This window comes from Halichoerus grypus, chromosome 1 (assembly GCF_964656455.1).
Source record: "Halichoerus grypus chromosome 1, mHalGry1.hap1.1, whole genome shotgun sequence".
NCBI lineage: Eukaryota > Metazoa > Chordata > Mammalia > Carnivora > Phocidae > Halichoerus > Halichoerus grypus.
This window is the reverse complement of record NC_135712.1, coordinates 153,264,201-153,282,201: the sequence shown is the minus strand read 5'-3', so window position 1 is coordinate 153,282,201 and position 18,001 is coordinate 153,264,201. Positions and strand designations below refer to the sequence as shown.

At 35.5% G+C, this 18,001-nt stretch overlaps 1 protein-coding gene across 50 annotated transcripts in view; it reads left to right on the top strand.

Moving 5' to 3' along the window:
* The window catches only part of CLASP2 (cytoplasmic linker associated protein 2), a 182,613-nt gene that overhangs the window by 79,956 nt on the left and 84,656 nt on the right, over positions 1-18,001 (top strand). For all 50 annotated transcript variants that reach the window (XM_078073999.1, XM_078073975.1, XM_078073973.1 and 47 more), the window contains 5 exons: positions 127-219; positions 3,346-3,491; positions 6,611-6,746; positions 13,579-13,649; positions 17,129-17,188. In XM_078073999.1, the coding sequence (XP_077930125.1) occupies positions 127-219; positions 3,346-3,491; positions 6,611-6,746; positions 13,579-13,649; positions 17,129-17,188 (506 nt within the window). The remainder of the gene's footprint in view (positions 1-126; positions 220-3,345; positions 3,492-6,610; positions 6,747-13,578; positions 13,650-17,128; positions 17,189-18,001) is intronic.

The window sequence follows — 18,001 nt, the reverse complement described above, 5'->3', positions numbered from 1 at the left end:
TCCATTAATAATGGTGCTAGAATAGGAAATAACGTTATTACTTGAAAGATTACTATAAACATTGGGGCATAGTTTTGATATTGCTTATAGCAAGAAATATTAATGTTACAATTTTGTATCTTTAAGATCTATTCTAGTCGAGAACTTGAAGAAACATTAAATAAAATCAGGGAAATATTGTCAGATGACAAACACGACTGGGATCAGCGTGCCAATGCAGTAAGTTTTTTATTTTTTATTTTGTTATCCTTCTCTTTTTTTTTAATGTTTCAAAAACATGGAAATTCAGTAATATTACTACATGGTATTTGCTTATGAAATAGAGCATATGAAAGCTAACATTTCTTTCTGGAAAACACTTTGAGGTAATAGGAATTTTCTGAGTTAGGGTTAGTTTTTACTGTTTCTGCTGATCCGTGGAGCCTGTCTTACTCGTTTGTTAGTCTCTCCACATGTGCTACTTATTGACTGACCAAGAAAGTGTGAGCTTCACTGATGTCTGGGTGATGGGTTTGTGTGGGTTTACATAGTTGTTCATCAGTAGGCAGTGTTCTCAGTTCTTATAAGGTTTTCCTGTAAAACAGTTCACTTTGCCCACATGCTCGATAATTTCATAGTATTGACATCAATTGATGACAATATATCTGTTTGTCTGGCTTATTTTCTTTATTTTCTCACATATGTCTCTGAATATGATGAATATTTTTCACCTGTGATTTAAAAAGAAAAAAGTCTCCTATCCTTGAGTTAAGAATATTGTATCCTAAATTCCTTGATAAAATATTTGATACTTTTAAAATAATATCTACATTGGCAAAGGACTGTATATTTTAAAATTTGTAAACTTGCCAGATTTACATCTGAGGTTCCAGATGTGTCCTCTAGAAGCCAGAGAAAGGGTTCCATTTTTTTTTAAGATTTTATTTATTTATTTGACAGAGAGTGAGAGAGAGAGCACACGAGCAAGGGCGGAGGGAGAGGGAGAAGCAGACTCCCCTGCCAAGCAGGGAGCCCGATGCAGGCCTCCATCCCAGGACGCTGGGATCATGACTTGAGCCAAAGCAGATGCTTAACCTACTGAGCCACCCAGGCACCCCAAAGGGTTCCATTTGAAGACTTCTGCTCTGAGAGTTCTCAATCTCCATTTTGATTAATAAATCCTATATGGCCCTTTGAAAATTGCCCTTTTTGATGCTACAAACAAAAGATTTTTCAGCTTCTCTTTAATAGGAAGTTTACATATTTTAAGGTATTAAAATATTTTAACAGAAAATGTTGCTCCATATTTGCTAAATATGATTCATTATTCTGTCTTCAGTTCTGAGATTGTCTGAGATAGAAAGACCTCTGTCATAGGTAATCTATGGAGAAACATGACAAATTAAATGTTGTCAATATAAAACACAAACTTTGTACTTAAGAGTTTTTTGTTGGGGTGCCTGGCTGGCTCATTCAGTAGAACATGAAACTCTTGATCTTGGGGTCAGGAGTCCAAGGGGTTGTGAGTTCAAGCCCCGTGTTGGGTGTAGAGATTTTTTTTTTTAATGAGTTTTTTGTTTTACTTCGAAACAACCCTTTTGGAAACACAGGTGGTCTTTTAATTTTTTTAATTAGAAAAGTGACATGGGCTCATTGTAAGTGGAACAGTACAGAAGATTACAAGGAAAAAGTTAATAGTTTACTCCCTATTAAGGAAACAAATGTTTTCATTTTGGAGTATATCCTCTTCTATGTATATGTATGATAAGATAAACACAGTTTTTTTCTCCCACTTCTATAAAAATAAATGAGATCATACTAGATACGTTACTTAATAGCTTGTTTTCATTCACTTTCTTTCATAATTTATGCCCATTCAGTACAATTGCTATAGATGCCAGGCATATAGTAGTTGCTCAGATATTTATTGAATGCAGATCAATATGTGCATATATTTCTTAGTTAAAAAGATACCATGTAATTTATTAAACCATTTCCCATTTGATGGATTTACAGTTTTTTATTTTTTGCTATTTCGACAATATCGCAATAAATATCCTTGCACACATTTATAACAATGGTGTTTTTATTTTTGTAGGTTAAATTTTTCAAAGTGGGGTTGTTGGGTAAAGAGTAGATATAATTTTATTTTAGTGTTGCCAAAATATTTTGAACAAAGGTGTTAGTGACTCATAATCTTACTTACAATAAGAGCATCTCTTCTTTCTCATACTGGAAGCTGTTAAGTCTTTTTAATTTTTGCTAGCCTGATGGAGAAAAATGATACATCTTTGTTGTAATTAGCATTCGCTTATCACTAGTAAGGTTGAGCACATTTTCATATATTTATTTTGCTCAATTTAATATTGGGTTATTTGTCTTTATCTCATTTATTATCATTCTTTTGTATTGTACTTAATATGTTGCAAGTAATTTTTTCCAATCATGTTGTGATTTGTTTGGTTAATCTTGTTTAGGTGCCTTCTGATTTCTCTTCTACCTATGATAGTTTCCCTTATATGCATTAAGATTATATAACTTGTTACAAAATTTTTTCTACTATTGTAATATCTTTGTTATGGTTTTCATTGTCAGTCCATCTGATTTAGTTTTAAAGATCTCTTTAAAAATTTAGAGAACCTCAGAGTTTAACATGAAATTATATATAATAATGGATATGATAGGTAAACTTTTAGCTTCTCAGTATGTGTGAGCACAGATATGCAAATGTGGGTATCTTTTGATTAATGTAATTTTATTAGGTATGTCTGGTGTTAATATGGAAAACATTTGTCAATCCTACATTAAAAAGTAATGCTTAAGGATAGAAATGGGGAGAAAGAGCTATATATTTCACAAAGTGTGAAAATATTAAAATACGGACCTGGCTGACTAGTTGGTCCAGTTGATTCTGTACTTTGGCTTATGGGTGAATATAGTTTCCAAATTTGGCCCTTTTAAAAATAGTCTCCTTGGTAGATAGTGGTAATTTTGCCTGTTTTGAATGTACTTATGCCTCTGAATTGTGTGCTTTACAATGTTTAAAATGATAAATTTTATGTTAATGTGTATTTTACCACAATAAAAACTTTAAAACTTACCCTTAAGACTTTAAAATGTACTTAGCTATTCATACGTTACATATATCCATTTTGTATATAACTAAATCTGTAACATTCTTTTCCAGAAAGCTTTCTTTAGTTTATTTAGCATGTTTATTTATAAGATACATTTAATGCTATTAAAATGTCTGAATATAGTTATAAAAATTTTTAAATTTTTGTTCAAATAATGAAGTTTTGGTAACTTTTTTTTTTTTGGAATTGACACTCTTTATACCAATAATGAAAATTCTCTTTACTTCAGCTCAAGAAAATTCGATCATTGCTTGTTGCTGGAGCTGCACAATATGACTGCTTTTTCCAACATTTACGCTTGTTAGATGGAGCACTTAAACTTTCAGCAAAGGATCTTAGATCCCAAGTGGTTAGAGAAGCTTGCATTACTGTAGCGTAAGTATGTTCTTTCTGTGATAAGTTTTTTTTATGAATTCATTCAGTGCTCAGTCATTCAGTGCTCATTAAGTAAAGCAGGACAACCCCAAAACAGCATGTATATAATCCAAAATTAATTTTTAATATAAATAAAGATTCCATTTGTGTGATTTTTTTTTTTTTTAAGATTTTATTTATTTATTTGACAGAGAGAGCGAGAGCAGGAACACAAGCAGGGGGAGTGGGAGAGGGAGAAGCAGGCTTCCTGCCAAGCAGGGAGCCCGATGTGGGACTCGATCCCAGAACCCTGGGATCATGACCTAAGCTGAAGGCAGACGCTTAACGACTGAGCCACCCAGGCGCCCTCTGTGATTTTTTTTTTTTTAATCTTTCTTAACAACACTATATAAACGTTAAAATGTGGTTATATGTATAAAGCCCATGGGTGCCTTTTTGGTCACTAAGTCTTTAAGAAGAAAATTAATGGGTCTGAGAACTATTCAGTTTTCTCTTTACTAATTTGGATATTAAGCTCTCTATTTCTGATATTTTAACAGTTATCCTGGAATTATAACGTGTCATTAACCTATCAAGATTCTAATGTATTCCGCAGGTTTATATTCTTCCAAAATTCTAGTATGGTACAACACTTAAATTTCTTTTACCTCTACTTCTGATCTGTGTACTGTTGTTATATAAGCATTTCTTTGAAGATAGGGAACACAAAGATGCCCACTATTAATATTTCTAATCAAAATTGCATTAGATGTCCTGGTCAGAATAGGGGGAAAAATCCCAGGAAATAAAAACTATGAGGGTTTGCTAGAAAAGGAACAAAGCTGCCATTATTAACAGATGGTATAATTTATCCATGGAAAACCACAAGAATATATAAACAAATTATTTTAATTAAGGGACTTTAGCAAGATGCTAGATACATCAATATACAAATATAATTGGGTATCTTTTAAAAGCAAAAATAAAAAAACAAAAGTGTACAAAATGTAACCTTGAGAAATATTCCATGGTGAGAGTTCTGCTTCTAGCAATGCTGCAATAACTGGTACAGAGCTAGCTCTCTTGCAAAAATTGGATAAAACATGTGAAACAGCTATTTATAGATAATGGACAGTGGACGGAGCAAGACTGTGATTCTTGAAAGAAACAAATCAGTTGAGCAGTATAATCAGCACAGTTTTGACCTGGAGGTACTTTTTGGACCATGGAGAAGAGAGGAAGCACCCAAGGAGAGCAAGACAGTTTCATGAGTTGAAGAAACAGAGACTGGAGTTTCTGAAAATTGGAGTGGTTAAAATTTACAGTGCAGAATCCTGGAGAGTAAAGAGAGAAACAGAGAAAGAGCTATAGAGAACTGGATAAGGGATCCCATGAGTCTAGCTGAATACGGATCTGTGCATGTGAAAGTTGCAACTCCCTGAGGATGGGAAAGAACTAGTGCTGGAGGCTATAAGGTAAACAACAGTTCCCAGAGCTCATACGGGCTGGGAGAAGTTCAAGTTCTGATGAGTCAGAATGGAGAAACCTAGTTGAATACCCAGGGCATTTGGCAGAGATCCCAGAAAGGCCATTGTATAGGAATAATACTAAATTAGTTTTAAAGTAAGGCTCCTTCTGATAAACTGATAAAGATCAGGCTGATTCCCAAGTACATCACTTGCCTACCAAAATAAAACTCACTCTTTAAAGGAAGACCACCCTATCTAGACATAGGTGGTACCTCCTTGTTTCTGATTTGAGGTTCCTTTTTTTTTTTACGTTTTTATTTATTTATTTGACAGAAAGAGAGAACACACAAGCAGGGGGAGCAGCAGAGGGAGAGAAGCAGGCCCCCCACTGAGCAGGGAGCCCGGCGTGGGCCGATCCCAGGGGATCATGACCTCAGCCGAAGGCAGACGCTCAACCAACTGAACCACCCAGGCGCCCCTGAGGTTCCTTTTTGCCTGCGAGTTTAGACATTAGAAAACTTGAAAGTATAACGGAACACTAAAGGTCTGAGTACCTCTGTGAATCAAGAACCTGAACTTTTGGAGCTAATTGTATCCCAACAGTGTATTTTAAATAAGACATGAATACATAGAAAGTAACCAAAGCTGCAAGCATTGTCAGAACTGTGAGTGATGACAGCATCCTTCTTAAGTGTTCTAACTAAATCATGCAATTAGAGGCTGAATTTAGTTGTTTAGGGTCACCCAACGAACTAGTGTATGATAGAGTTGTATTTTCAGTCCAGAATTCTGAAATGCTACACCAAAGATGTAAGGGAGTATTTCGGACTAAAACGGTAGTGGTACCATTAATAGAAATAGAGATTGTCTTGACGAGTACTAATGTGGGTAAGATTTTGAACTTGTTTGTAAAATATGTTGAATTTAAGATTGATGTTGGGGCATCAGAATAGAAATATATGATGGATAAAGACTAAAGGTCAGAGCAGTCAGGGCTGATGTTTTACCTGTCAAGATAATGGTTAAATTCTGACATCAGATGGCTTCTCTGCGCCATTGTAAAAAGATTATAAAGGGGCACCTGGAGCAGCGTCTGGGCGGCTCAGTCAGTTGAGCGTCCAGCTCTTGATTTCGGTAGGTCATGATCTCAAGGTCTGGGATTGAGCTCCCTGTTGGCCTCTGCGCTTAGTGGGGAGTCTGCTTGTCGCTCTCCCTCCTCATCTGACCCCCCAAAGTAAAAAATAAAATCTTTTTTAAAATGTGGGGGTGCCTGGGGGGCTCAATTAAGCATCCAACTCTTGATTTTGGCTCAGGTCGTGATCTTGGGGTCATGGGATTGAGCCCTGCAGGCTCTGCATTCAGCATGGAGTCTACTTGAGATTCTCTCCCCCCCCCCACGCCCCCCGCACTCTCTCTCTAAATAAACAAATAAATATTTTTAAAAAGAGAGATATGGTAAAATGCCAAATTTCAACTTTGGACTAGACAAAGGGAAGGAAAAACAAGGAAATGAAGTAATATTTGCACTTCCCTTTCTCTTTTGTTTTTCTGTCATTAGAAGTGGTTAAAATAAAAATTTTAAGTTAATTCAGTAAGAGAATATTTTTAAATTATATAGTCCTACCTATACTTAATATTAAAAAAATTTTTTTTTTTTGTCTTCCGTTGTAGACATCTTTCAACAGTTTTGGGAAACAAATTTGATCATGGCGCTGAAGCCATTGTACCTACGCTGTTTAATCTTGTCCCCAACAGTGCAAAAGTCATGGCAACTTCTGGATGTGCGGCTATCAGATTTATCATTCGGGTAGGTTCTTCTCTTCTGTGTTTCTCCTTCACTCTCCCCACCTCTCTATTTTCAATATACTTAAGTAAGTCATTGGTACTTTTTTTTTAACCCCAAAGGAAAATCACTTTTGAATGACTTTTTCTGAAATAAAAGCAATACTTGGTTATTACAGTTATTATAGAACATTTAAATAATACAGAAGATTACCAAGTAAACATGCTTGCATACAGAATATAATATACACAGGTACATGTACTTGTGTGTGCGTGTGTGTTTAAAATTATGTTACAGGTAGGGGCGCCTGGGTGGCTCAGTTGGTTAAGCGACTGCCTTCGGCTCAGGTCATGATCCTGGAGTCCCGGGATCGAGTCCCGCATCGGGCTCCCTGCTCGGCGGGGAGTCTGCTTCTCCCTCTGACCCTCCTCCCTCTCATGCTCTCTGTCTCTCATTCTCTCTCTCTCAAATAAATAAATAAAATCTTTAAAAAAAAAAAAAAAAAAAAATTATGTTACAGGTAGTAACGGACAGATGTAAAACAAAAATGTTATAGGCAGTGGTATGACAGGGAGATTCTTAGTATTTCTCATCTTCCATATCTTGAATGTGCTCCCAAAAAACAGTGTTAAAAAATGAGTCTACCCTCTTGAATTCTGTTCTTCTACAACTAATCACTCCAGCCATTCAATATATACTTTTCCAAACTTCTATGCCTACACAAACTGTATTTATTACAAAATATAAACATAATATTTGTATTTTGCATATATATAAATAATATTTTTTAACTTGTTTTTTAAACTTCATTTACTTGGACAGCTTCCCTTATCCATCCATATAATTCTTCTTAATGTCTAGATTGGTTCTCTGTTAAAGGACAATAACATTAAATCATCCTCACCATTCTTCCCCCTGAAGTTTATGGAGTCCTTTTTCTCCATCCTTTTCCAACATTGTGTATTATCAGTCTCTTAAAGGCCTTATGATTTGATAAATGAAATATTTTTTCATATTCTACTTCACATTTCTTAGATTACTAGAGACATTAGGTATTTTTTTCCTTTCAGAATTCTTCTGTGGATTGCCAGTTTATACTTTGTACATTTTTTCCTCACTGATTTCGAAGGTCTTATGTATCCTATAAGTATATTGATTCTGTGTTATAGATGTAGGTACCAGTCTGTCAGTTCTTCAAATATTGTTTAAGCTATTATCTCTTTATATGAACTTTCAAATTTTTATGTATTGAGACAATGCTCTTTTTGTGGGTTTTGTTATGGTTAAAATGACCTTCCCCATTTCACAATTATAAGATACTCAGTTGTTTGAAACTTTTATAATACTGCTTCTTACATTTAGATCTAAGTGGATTTTGTTTCCTTGTGAAGGATAGGTATCTAATATGATTTTCCCCCCAAATACAAAACCAGTTGACTCGGTGGCATGTATAATTCAGTCTTTTCTTGGCAATGCCAGCATGTTCACATAATAAATTTCCATTAAGTATATGAGTCTGTTTTCTAAACTCCTATTCAGTTTCTTTGATGTTTGTTCTTTCCTAGTAAAGAAATGAAGTTTTGTTTCAATACTGCTGCACCAGAAGGTTGTTTCAGCAGTGAAATCAAATGCCTATTTAGAAAGCTATGAATCCTTTTCTGTTTTAGTATTTTTTTAAGGTTCTCTCAATCCAGCACCTTGGTAACTGTGTTAAAAAGTAGTAGGAATTATTGAGATCTTTGTTTTGTCTTTGAGTCTATGGGAGTACATTAATTATGATGTTTGGTTCAGGTTTCTATGGATACTCTACATTAGATTATGGGAGTTTCCTTCTGTTGATATTTTTGCTAAATTTTGATCAGGAATAGATGTGAAATCTTATCAACTATCTATTTAATATCTTTAGAAATGATTATTTATCCATTGTACATTCATTAACTGAATTTTGGTTGGCCATTGTAAATCATTATACTGCTAGATTCATTTGGCTAATACTTCAGTTAAGATTTTGGCATTCATTTTAATATATGAGTCTTTATAGAATTTCGTGTATTATTCTATTCTTAGGGCTTGCTGACCTTGGAAGTTCTTTAATGACTTTTCTAGTATTTTAGACTCTGGGCACTTTTGTGTTTCATTTTGAATTGTTAGTTGTATTTTCTCAGTATATCCGTTTCATATAGACTTTAAGAATCTTTGGTATGAGGTCGTATACTGTATTCTCTTAAAAAAAAAAAGTCTCTACCACTGTGGTTCTATTACCATTTTTTCTTGTTACAGTATTTTTTTTTACACTTGCTAGAGGCATTATCGTTCTTTTTTTATTTTTTAAGATTTTGTTTATTTATTTGCAAGAGACAGAACGAGTGGTGGAGAGGGGCAGAGGGGAAGAGAGAGAGAGAGAGAGAAGCCGACTCCACGCTAAGCAGGAAGCCCGATGCTGGGCTCGATCCCAGGACCCAGAGATCATGACCCAAGCCGAAGGCAGATGCCCAACCGACTGAGCCACCCAGGCGCCCCGTTTATGAAAGTTCTTTTATAAGCTTCAAATTTTAGTTTTATAGTTTTCAGGGGTGTTCTTCAGCTTTTTTTCTAATCTTTTAGTTCCTATAAGTTTCTTAATTCCTTTCTTTGACTTGTGTTCTCTTCTTTTTTTTTTCCTAGATCTTTGTGGTATGTCCTTAGATAATTTGTTGCAGTTTTTATTATTTAATATTATAAGGCTGTAGGTTTTCTTTTGAGTTTGGCATTAGCAGCATCCCAATGATTTAGATTTACCAAATTCTTTTTATATTTATCACTTGTAATTTTCATTTCAACATTCTCTTTGAATTACATAATGATATTATTTGCATTTTCAGTTGGTTCTTTTGTTACTCTTGTCGTCCTTAGTATAATTTCATTACATTCTGATCAGAGAATTTAGTTAAACAGTTTCTTCTTCAGTGAATGCCTTGAATTTTATTTGTGTCCCAGTACATCCTAAATTTATATAGTTAGTCTTTTAGTACTTGCAGAATATGGAATTTGTTTATAGAGTACTTTGTTCATCTCTAAATCTAGCTTGATATTTCATATTATTCAAAATCTTTATGGTCTCATTTTTTAAAAAGGTACTTTATCTGGCAAATTCTGATTCTAGATTTTTGTCAATTTCATTTCCCTAAACAATTCTTACTTTATGTATGGTCAAAGTTTTTCACTATTACCATTTTGAAATAGTGTTTTTTTTTCCTGTCATTTCTGTTTTCTGTTCATTGTGCTTTTTTTTTTTACCTGTTTCTTATGTTCTTAGAAGTTCCTTATTCTTGATCAGTGTCAAGAATAAAACCTCTGTTTTACTTCACTCACATTTTTAAAAGTTTACATTTTATCTCATTCATGTTGTTTTTCCCTTAACCATTAAATCGAACAAAAACATTTTCACTTTCAGCAATTGAAAATTGTAGTTTTTTGGGTGCGCCAAGGTGGCTCAGTCGTTACGCGTCTGCCTTCAGCTCAGGTCATGGTCCCAGGGTCCTGGGATCGAGTCCCTCATCAGGCTCCCTGCTCAGCAGGAAGCCCGCTTCTCCCTCTCCCACTCCCCCTGCTTGTGTTCCCTCTCTCCCTGTCTCTCTGTCAAATAAATAAAATCTTTAAAAAAAAAAAAAAGAAAGAAAATTGTAGTTTTTTACTTTCATTCCTGACCATTGTTTGTTAGTAAACTCTTATTAACCAGTTTTTAATTGGTTCTGCATAATTTGTTTGATGTAGTGTGTTCTCAATTTTCGTGCATATTTATCTTTGTATGTCTTATTTTTTATTTTTTATTTTTATTTGAGAGAGAGCTTGTGCGCACACATGAGTTGGGGGTGGGGCAGAGGGAGAGGGACAAGCAGACTCCCCATTGAGTGTAGTGCCCAACACAGGCTTGATCTTAGGACCTGAGCTGAAGTCAGAAGCATAACCGACTGAGCATATTTTGCATATTTTGAAGTGGCTTTTCTTTGCCTTTACAGAAGAACTAAAAAATTGGACCTTAGCTTCATACTCCTTTTTCCTCAGAATTGTTTATTTTTCGGGGGCAGCTGGCTGGCTCAGTTGGTAGAGTGTGCGACTCTCTTTTTCTTTTTTTTGAATGCTCCAAAGGACATTTCTTTTTCTTTTTTTTTTTAAGATTTTATTTATTTTTTTAACACAGGGGGTGGGGAGAGAGCAAGCACAAGCAGGCTGAGCGGCAGGCAGAAAGAGAGGGAGAAGCAGGCTCCCCGCTGAGCAGGGAGTCCAACATGGGGCTCGATCCCAGGACCCTGAGTTCATGACCTGAGCCGAAGGCAGACGCTTAATGACTGAGCCACCCAAGTGCCCCTAGTGTGCAACTCTTGATCTCAGGGTTGAGTTTGAGCCCCTTGTTGGGTGTAGAGATTACTTAAAAAGTTAAAAAGAAATTGCTTTTAATTGTTTACTTTTCATTCAGAATTGTTTTCTTAATTTTTTATTGTTTAAGAAGTGAGATACCATTTGTTTCTTTTCTAGAAAAACAAAAATAAAAACTTTAGGAAGCTTTACAGAATTGTCTCTGTGTTAGAATTTCCCTACAGCAGGTCTAGGAGTCTTCCTCCATTAGTGGTATCCTTGCACACAGTGGATAAGGATTTCTGACGAAGATGAATTTTCCTTAAATTATGTTAGTTTTCATGGATCATTTATTTATTGCTTCTGTTTTGTCAGTTTTTTTTTCTTCTGTTAGTCTTATTATACAGATTTTGCAACCTCAGTATCATTTATCATTTCTTGAATTTTTTGTCTTTTGCCTTATAGCTGTATATGTTCTCAAGAAAAATATCTTTTAATTCTACTTACATGACAGTATCCATGTTGTCATTCTTAGGCTTTACACATCATAACATTGCTTTCAAATTTCTCATTTTTCATAAGCTTGCTTAATGTTATTGATATATTATTCTGTCATCTCAATGAAAATACAAATCAGGTGGTTTTTGTTGTTTTATGTTATTTCCTGTTTTCTGTATTGTGTTTGCCTCCCAGAGGACTGCTTCCTTAGATTGCTATATTTGATTTCTAATTCTTCTTTTAATTCTAAAGAATCTTTGTATTTTTCAGTTATTGACTTGTATTAATACATTAAAATCTAAATCGTCTGACTTGATGTTTGGTTGAAATGCTTCACCTGTAACTATGAGGTTCACTTTTTATTTTCCTTTGGTACAGCTCCCCCTGAATATGGTGTAGTAATAGGTCAGTGTATCTCCCCATCCCTGCCACTGTGTTGAATGTGGGCTAATCAGCAGTAGGGTTTTGGGGAGGTTATGAGAGAGAGGAAAAGGATGGTAGGTAAGACCTATATAGTGTGTTGTGACTGGGGAGTCTCCTTGGGCTATAAGTCCATAGCCATGTTTGGAGAATGGGTTCTTCCGGGTGCTGTAGGAAACAAGTCCACACGGCCCTTCCATGCTGAGTGTTGTATAATTCTCATTTTGAAAACTGCAGGTCTATAGGTAGTTTTCCTCTGTAATAGCTGAAAAAAGTTTGCACTTTTATTTTGGTTGAGTTAGTTATAGCAGACACAGATGTGATACATATTCTCCTTCAGTGAAAGACTTGTTTTTCCAATACTGTAAGCACTACTGGCAGACAGTTTTTAGTGGCCTCCTTTTCAAGGATTGCCTCAGCTGTAGAGAGCTGCCTTTTCCAAGGTCTTGTGCCTTCCCTTTATGGCCCACATCCAATAACTGATTAATGTGGAAGTATAAAGTTTTGGCCATTTTAAACTAATTCAAGACTATTCTGAAGGGCCATTTTAACTCCAGAGCTCCCTAATGGCTTTTAGTGAAGATATCCTGTGGCTAAATCAGATTGATTTCTTTGTCTGCCAATTCCTGCTTCCTTCACCACCCTTCCACAGGTGTTGATTCCAAGGGCACTTCTTAATATCCTGTATGGGAGACTTCATGTCAGAGCCTGCTTTCTAGGTAATCCATCTTGTACCATTAGCTCAGAAGAAAAAGTAGGATATTTGAAGCATCAAATATGTATGTTTAGATTACTATTTTATTCTTCTGTCTCCTGTGCACTTTTTAGTGTTTACTTCACTAAAGAAGAGTGTTTAAGAATTACTGATAGAAATCAAAAGATTATATCTGTTGGGCACCTGGGTGTCTCAGTCAGTTAAGCATCCAGCTCTTGATTTCAGCTGAGGTCATGATCTCACTTGTGGAATCCAGCCCTGCATCATGGACTCTGCGCTTAGCAGGGAGTCCGCTCGAGATTCTCTCTCTCCCTCTCCCCCTCGCACTGGCACACGCTCTCTCGTTCTCTCAAATAAATAAATAAATCTTGAAAAAAGAAAAAAGATTGTATCTGTTGAACTTTACCTGAATTCTAGACAGCTGTGGTTCAGTCACAGTGAAGGTTACATTAAAATCACCATTTCCAAGTGCATTCCCAGTAGTTAGATGTGCAGATTCACTCTGCTTACTTGCTTTGATGACTTAGTAGTTATTTTTTCCAGCAGCAGTAGCCATGGCACCTCAGAGAGCATGATAGATGCATGCCCACTCCCTCTAGTGCTCCCTCCCCAGAAATACACTGTCCTAACAGGTCTTTGCAATTACACTATTAACTTCTCTTTCTAATATAGTATTTCAGCCACACCTGCCCTTCTGAAACTATATCATCATTACCGTTACTTTAATTGGAGAAACTGCTTGACAGTCTTAATTTCTTTCCAAATCTGATTTTATGGGTTTTTTTGTTCTGTTCTAATATATCTAAATGCTGGGTTGTAAGGCAAATAGAAGAAGGGATTATATGAAGTAGACAATATTTTTCAACCTTTCTAAAACATCTTTTTCAGCATACTCATGTACCCAGACTTATACCTTTAATAACAAGCAATTGCACATCAAAATCAGTTCCTGTAAGAAGGTAAGTTTTGAGGGAAAAAAATTCTTAGTATAGCTTTAATATTGTATTATGTTTAATTGTTATTCTGGTGCAAAAATTAGTTGTCACTGATTTCTTGCCTTCTAGAAACCTTAGTAAATTTTTTTTTATCTTATGTCCTATAAGGAAAAAGGAATGAAATGATCATTATAACCACTCATGTTTCTCAGTTTTATCATATTAAGCTTTGATTTCTTTGGGCCACTGGTTGCCTGGTTTTCAGAGAGGATGGAGTCTAGAGTCAGGTCTTTGCTAGAGTCCCACAACTGCCATTGAATCACTGTCCTACCTTGGGCAATTTAAACTGCTCTGAACTTCAGGATCTACATAGGTTAGTAGGGCTAATGATATTGATCCCATAGAATTGTGAGGATAAAATGAGATAGATACACATTAGTAGAATTCAGTGTAGTGTTTGGAACAGAGTAAATAGCCATATCAGGTCAATCTGTCAGTCTCTCTGTCTCTCCTTATGATTTCTACTGTTTTAATGTCATCACTGTCACCAGCAATACTAAAGACAACAAAAACAAGATTTGTACATTTGATGTTTAAGAAAATTGTGAAGAATCAGGGACGCCTGACTGACTCAGTTGGAAGAGCATGTGACTTGATCTCGAGGTCATGAGTTGGAGCCCCATGTTGGGTATTCACAGTACTTACTTAGTTACATAAAGAAATACATACATACATACATCACACATACATACATACATACATACATACATACAAAAGTTGAATCAGGGGTACCTGGGTGGCTCAGTTGGTTGAATGTCCAGCTTTTGGTCTTGGTTCAGGTCTTGATCTAGGGGTCATGAGTTCAAGCCCTGCATTGGGTTCCATGCCGGGCATGGAGCCTACTTAAAAAAACAAAAAAGAAAGAACAAGAAAACAAAATTGTATCATACCATGTGATTTCACTCATATGTGGAATCTGAAAAACAAAACAAATGAACATTCAGAAATACAGAGAACTAATGGTTGCCAGAGGGGAGGTGGATGGGCAAAATAGGTTGCAGGGGATTAAGAGATCCAATTTGAGTTATAAAATGAATAAGTTACAGGGATGTGTAAAGTGCAACATAGGGAATATAATCAGTAATATTGTTTAACTTTGTATGGTGACAGGTCATAACTATAGTTGTTGTGGTGAGCATTTTATGTCAAATCACTATGTTATATACCTGAAACTAATATAATATTGTATGTCAAGTACAATTAAAAATAAACTTTAGAAATAAATAATTTTAAAAATAAAGACATTTAAGTACCATATTTTATATGCTAATTTGGTACCTGTACCCATCTTTTTTGAATTCATATTCTTTTCTTGATCTCAGTTTCTTAACTATTTTAAAATTATGTTGGCTTGATTTATTTTATTCAAAAACCATCTTAAACAATTTTTGCAAGACAGTAGACATAAGAAAATAACTACATTTTTTTATATTTGCAATGAAAGACATTTGGTTCACAACAATTTAAACTATAGTCCTATCTGATCATGTTTTGATATTATTTCTATTGCTATATGCTTATAAAATCTGTTCTTATTCATTTGGTCATTATTGTTTCAATAAATATTGTTTGAATAACAAAGAAAATTGAAAAAACTCTTTTTACTTGATAAATATGTATTTAAGTACTTTGACTGCTAGGAAGAAGCCGAAAGAGACATTGTTGCCTTTAAGTGATTCAGAGTTTTGGCAATAGTTGTTTGATCACTGATCTCTTAGGTCCGAGGTCAGCAAATGACAGCTTACTGGTCAAATCCGGCCAACAGTCTAGTTTTATACAGCCTGCAAGCAAAGATTATTTCACATTTTTGAAGGGTGGTTATAAAGGGGGAAAGAAGAAAAATATGAGGTAGAGACTTGTATGTGGTTCACAAAGCCTAAAATATTTACTGTCTAGCCCTTTACAGAAAAGGTTTACCAATCTCTGTCTTACATTGAGGAAAGTGGTAATTGGAGAAATATTAATGTGACAGAGAGGAAGAGTCAAGAAATGCATCATAAAATTGCCTTGAAAACGGGGAGCAATTCAGTAACTGTAGGGGAATTTTGTGGGTGTAACCTACGCAGAGATGTAAGCTTGCTGAGCGCTGCAGAGCCATCAGACAGGCCACTGAGGCCAGAACACATGATAAATGGAAAGTCTCAGTAGGAAAAGAAGCTAACAGGGTGGAGGGGCTGTGTAGGGAGGGCAGGATTAGGTTGAAGTCAGAATATAGAGGGCTTTGAATGTCTACAAAGAGAAATTTTGACATTGCTCCATACTTTGACAGTTTTTGGTGAGGAGGTAATGTCATCCATCTTAGTTTTTATTTCAGCTATGACCAATGATTAAAAAGGGACAATGAAAAGTATGGGTTTAATTAAGTAGGAATTCTTATAGCTTATATAAGAGGGGCAGGGTCTGAACTAGAGCTGTATTGATGATAATTGACTGAGGCTTTATTCAGGAAATAATTCAAGTGATTTTGGGTGTAGAAATGAGAATTTGATCATTGGATATGGATGAAGAGGTGATATCAAGTGCTTCAGACTGAGTTCTGGAATCAGAATGCCAGGGTTTAGGTCCTGTCACTTTAGGCAAGTTAATTTAACCTCCCTGTTTTCATTTTTTAAACTGTATAATATGGGCTATAAAAGACTGGATTCGAGAGGGTAAGAATTAATTTGTTTTTTGTAGGTAGTGTTTGAGTTGATAGTCTCCGCCTATGTAGGGATGTCCAGTTCAACCATGAACTGCTTGAAACTTTGACTTAACAGCTGAATCGAAGAACCAGTGCTGGAGTTAAAGGCCTAGATGTGAGAAGCATAGCTAATAGTCACAGCTGAGGGCACAAATACAGATGTTGTTACCCAAGTAAAGACTATGAAAGAGAAGTGGGCTAAGATCAGCACCAACCATGTGAGCACCTATTTAAGGGAAGGTGGAGGAAAAGTGTTAATAAAAGAAGAAAAAGAGGGAACAACTGTGTCATCAGATGCCAAGAACGAAGAGAAGCTCAAGAATGAGACAGTTAAAGAAGTTGAGAACTAGAGGTCTTAGGAGAAAAGATAGAAATACTTGATTAAAAATTATGCATATTTAAGAAAAGCAGAAATGGAAGATCCATGCCATCTTTCTTGGTCACCATTGTATATCTTCAATTTCTAGTGCAGAGTAGGTGTTTGACAAGTATTTTTTAAATTAAATGAATTAAATTTTTATATTTGACAAACATTTTAAGGTAAAATCATGGGGAACCCTGAAGGTTTTTTGAACTCTTTAGCGTAGGAATAGTTGGAGCCTTAAAGTAAGTTAAGTATTTGATAGTTAAGATAACTAAAAACATGTGTTATACTTTAATTCAGAGAACAAAGTTCAGTATTATAGAAGAAACTGATTAACATTTAAATTAATATAACTTAATATGTTATAACACTTGGTTATAATTAACTTTTATTTTTCAGGCGTTCATTTGAATTTTTAGATTTATTGTTACAAGAGTGGCAGACTCATTCACTGGAAAGGTATGCATTGACTCTTCCTTTCCCACTTCCTTCTTCTCCCATTGTCACCAGTTCTTTAGAAGTGGATGGCTTTTGGGGCGCCTGGGTGGCTCAGTTGTTAAGTGCCTGCCTTTGGCTCAGGTCATGATCCCGGGGTCCTGGGATCAAGCCCCACATCGGGCTCCCTGCTCAGCGGGAAGCCTGCTTCTCCCCCTCCCACTCCCCCTGCTTGTGTTCCCTCTCTCGCTGTGTCTCTCTCTGTCAAATAAATAAATTAAAATCTTAAAAAAAAAAAAAAAGTGGATGGGTTTTGCATTATTTCTCCTTTTGCTTAAAAGTTATTTGTACTGGTTTTCCTTTAAAGCTGTGATGTAGTGTGGCTCCTCTTACTCGGTGCAGCTGTGATTTTCTTCTTTATTTGTGAGTTGAGTGAGGATCTCTTAAGTAGAATGGGGTTATAAAAGGTTAAATTGGGCAGAAATTTTAAAATGTATCTCCAGACAAGTGACCTAGGTTTCCTGAGGTGTAATTAATCAAGTAATGAATGATTTAAGATAGAAGGAGGGCCCTTCTTTTCAAAAGAAAGAGATTTTAAGAAGAGATTCATTGAGAGGTTTCTCTGTACCAGTTGTCAGGTGTCATTGGTCAGGAATATACTGGGTGGTGTCTAATGTAGCTCTGAGATGAACAAGAGGAAAATGTGCACAGCTAGTTGGTCACTAGCTAGTTGGCTATTTGCATGGTAGTAATTTCAAGTTTGAAGCTTGGGGTATACCTGCATTTACTATTGAATACCTTGCTGATTTTCCATTTTCATGGAAATCGTTAAACCTA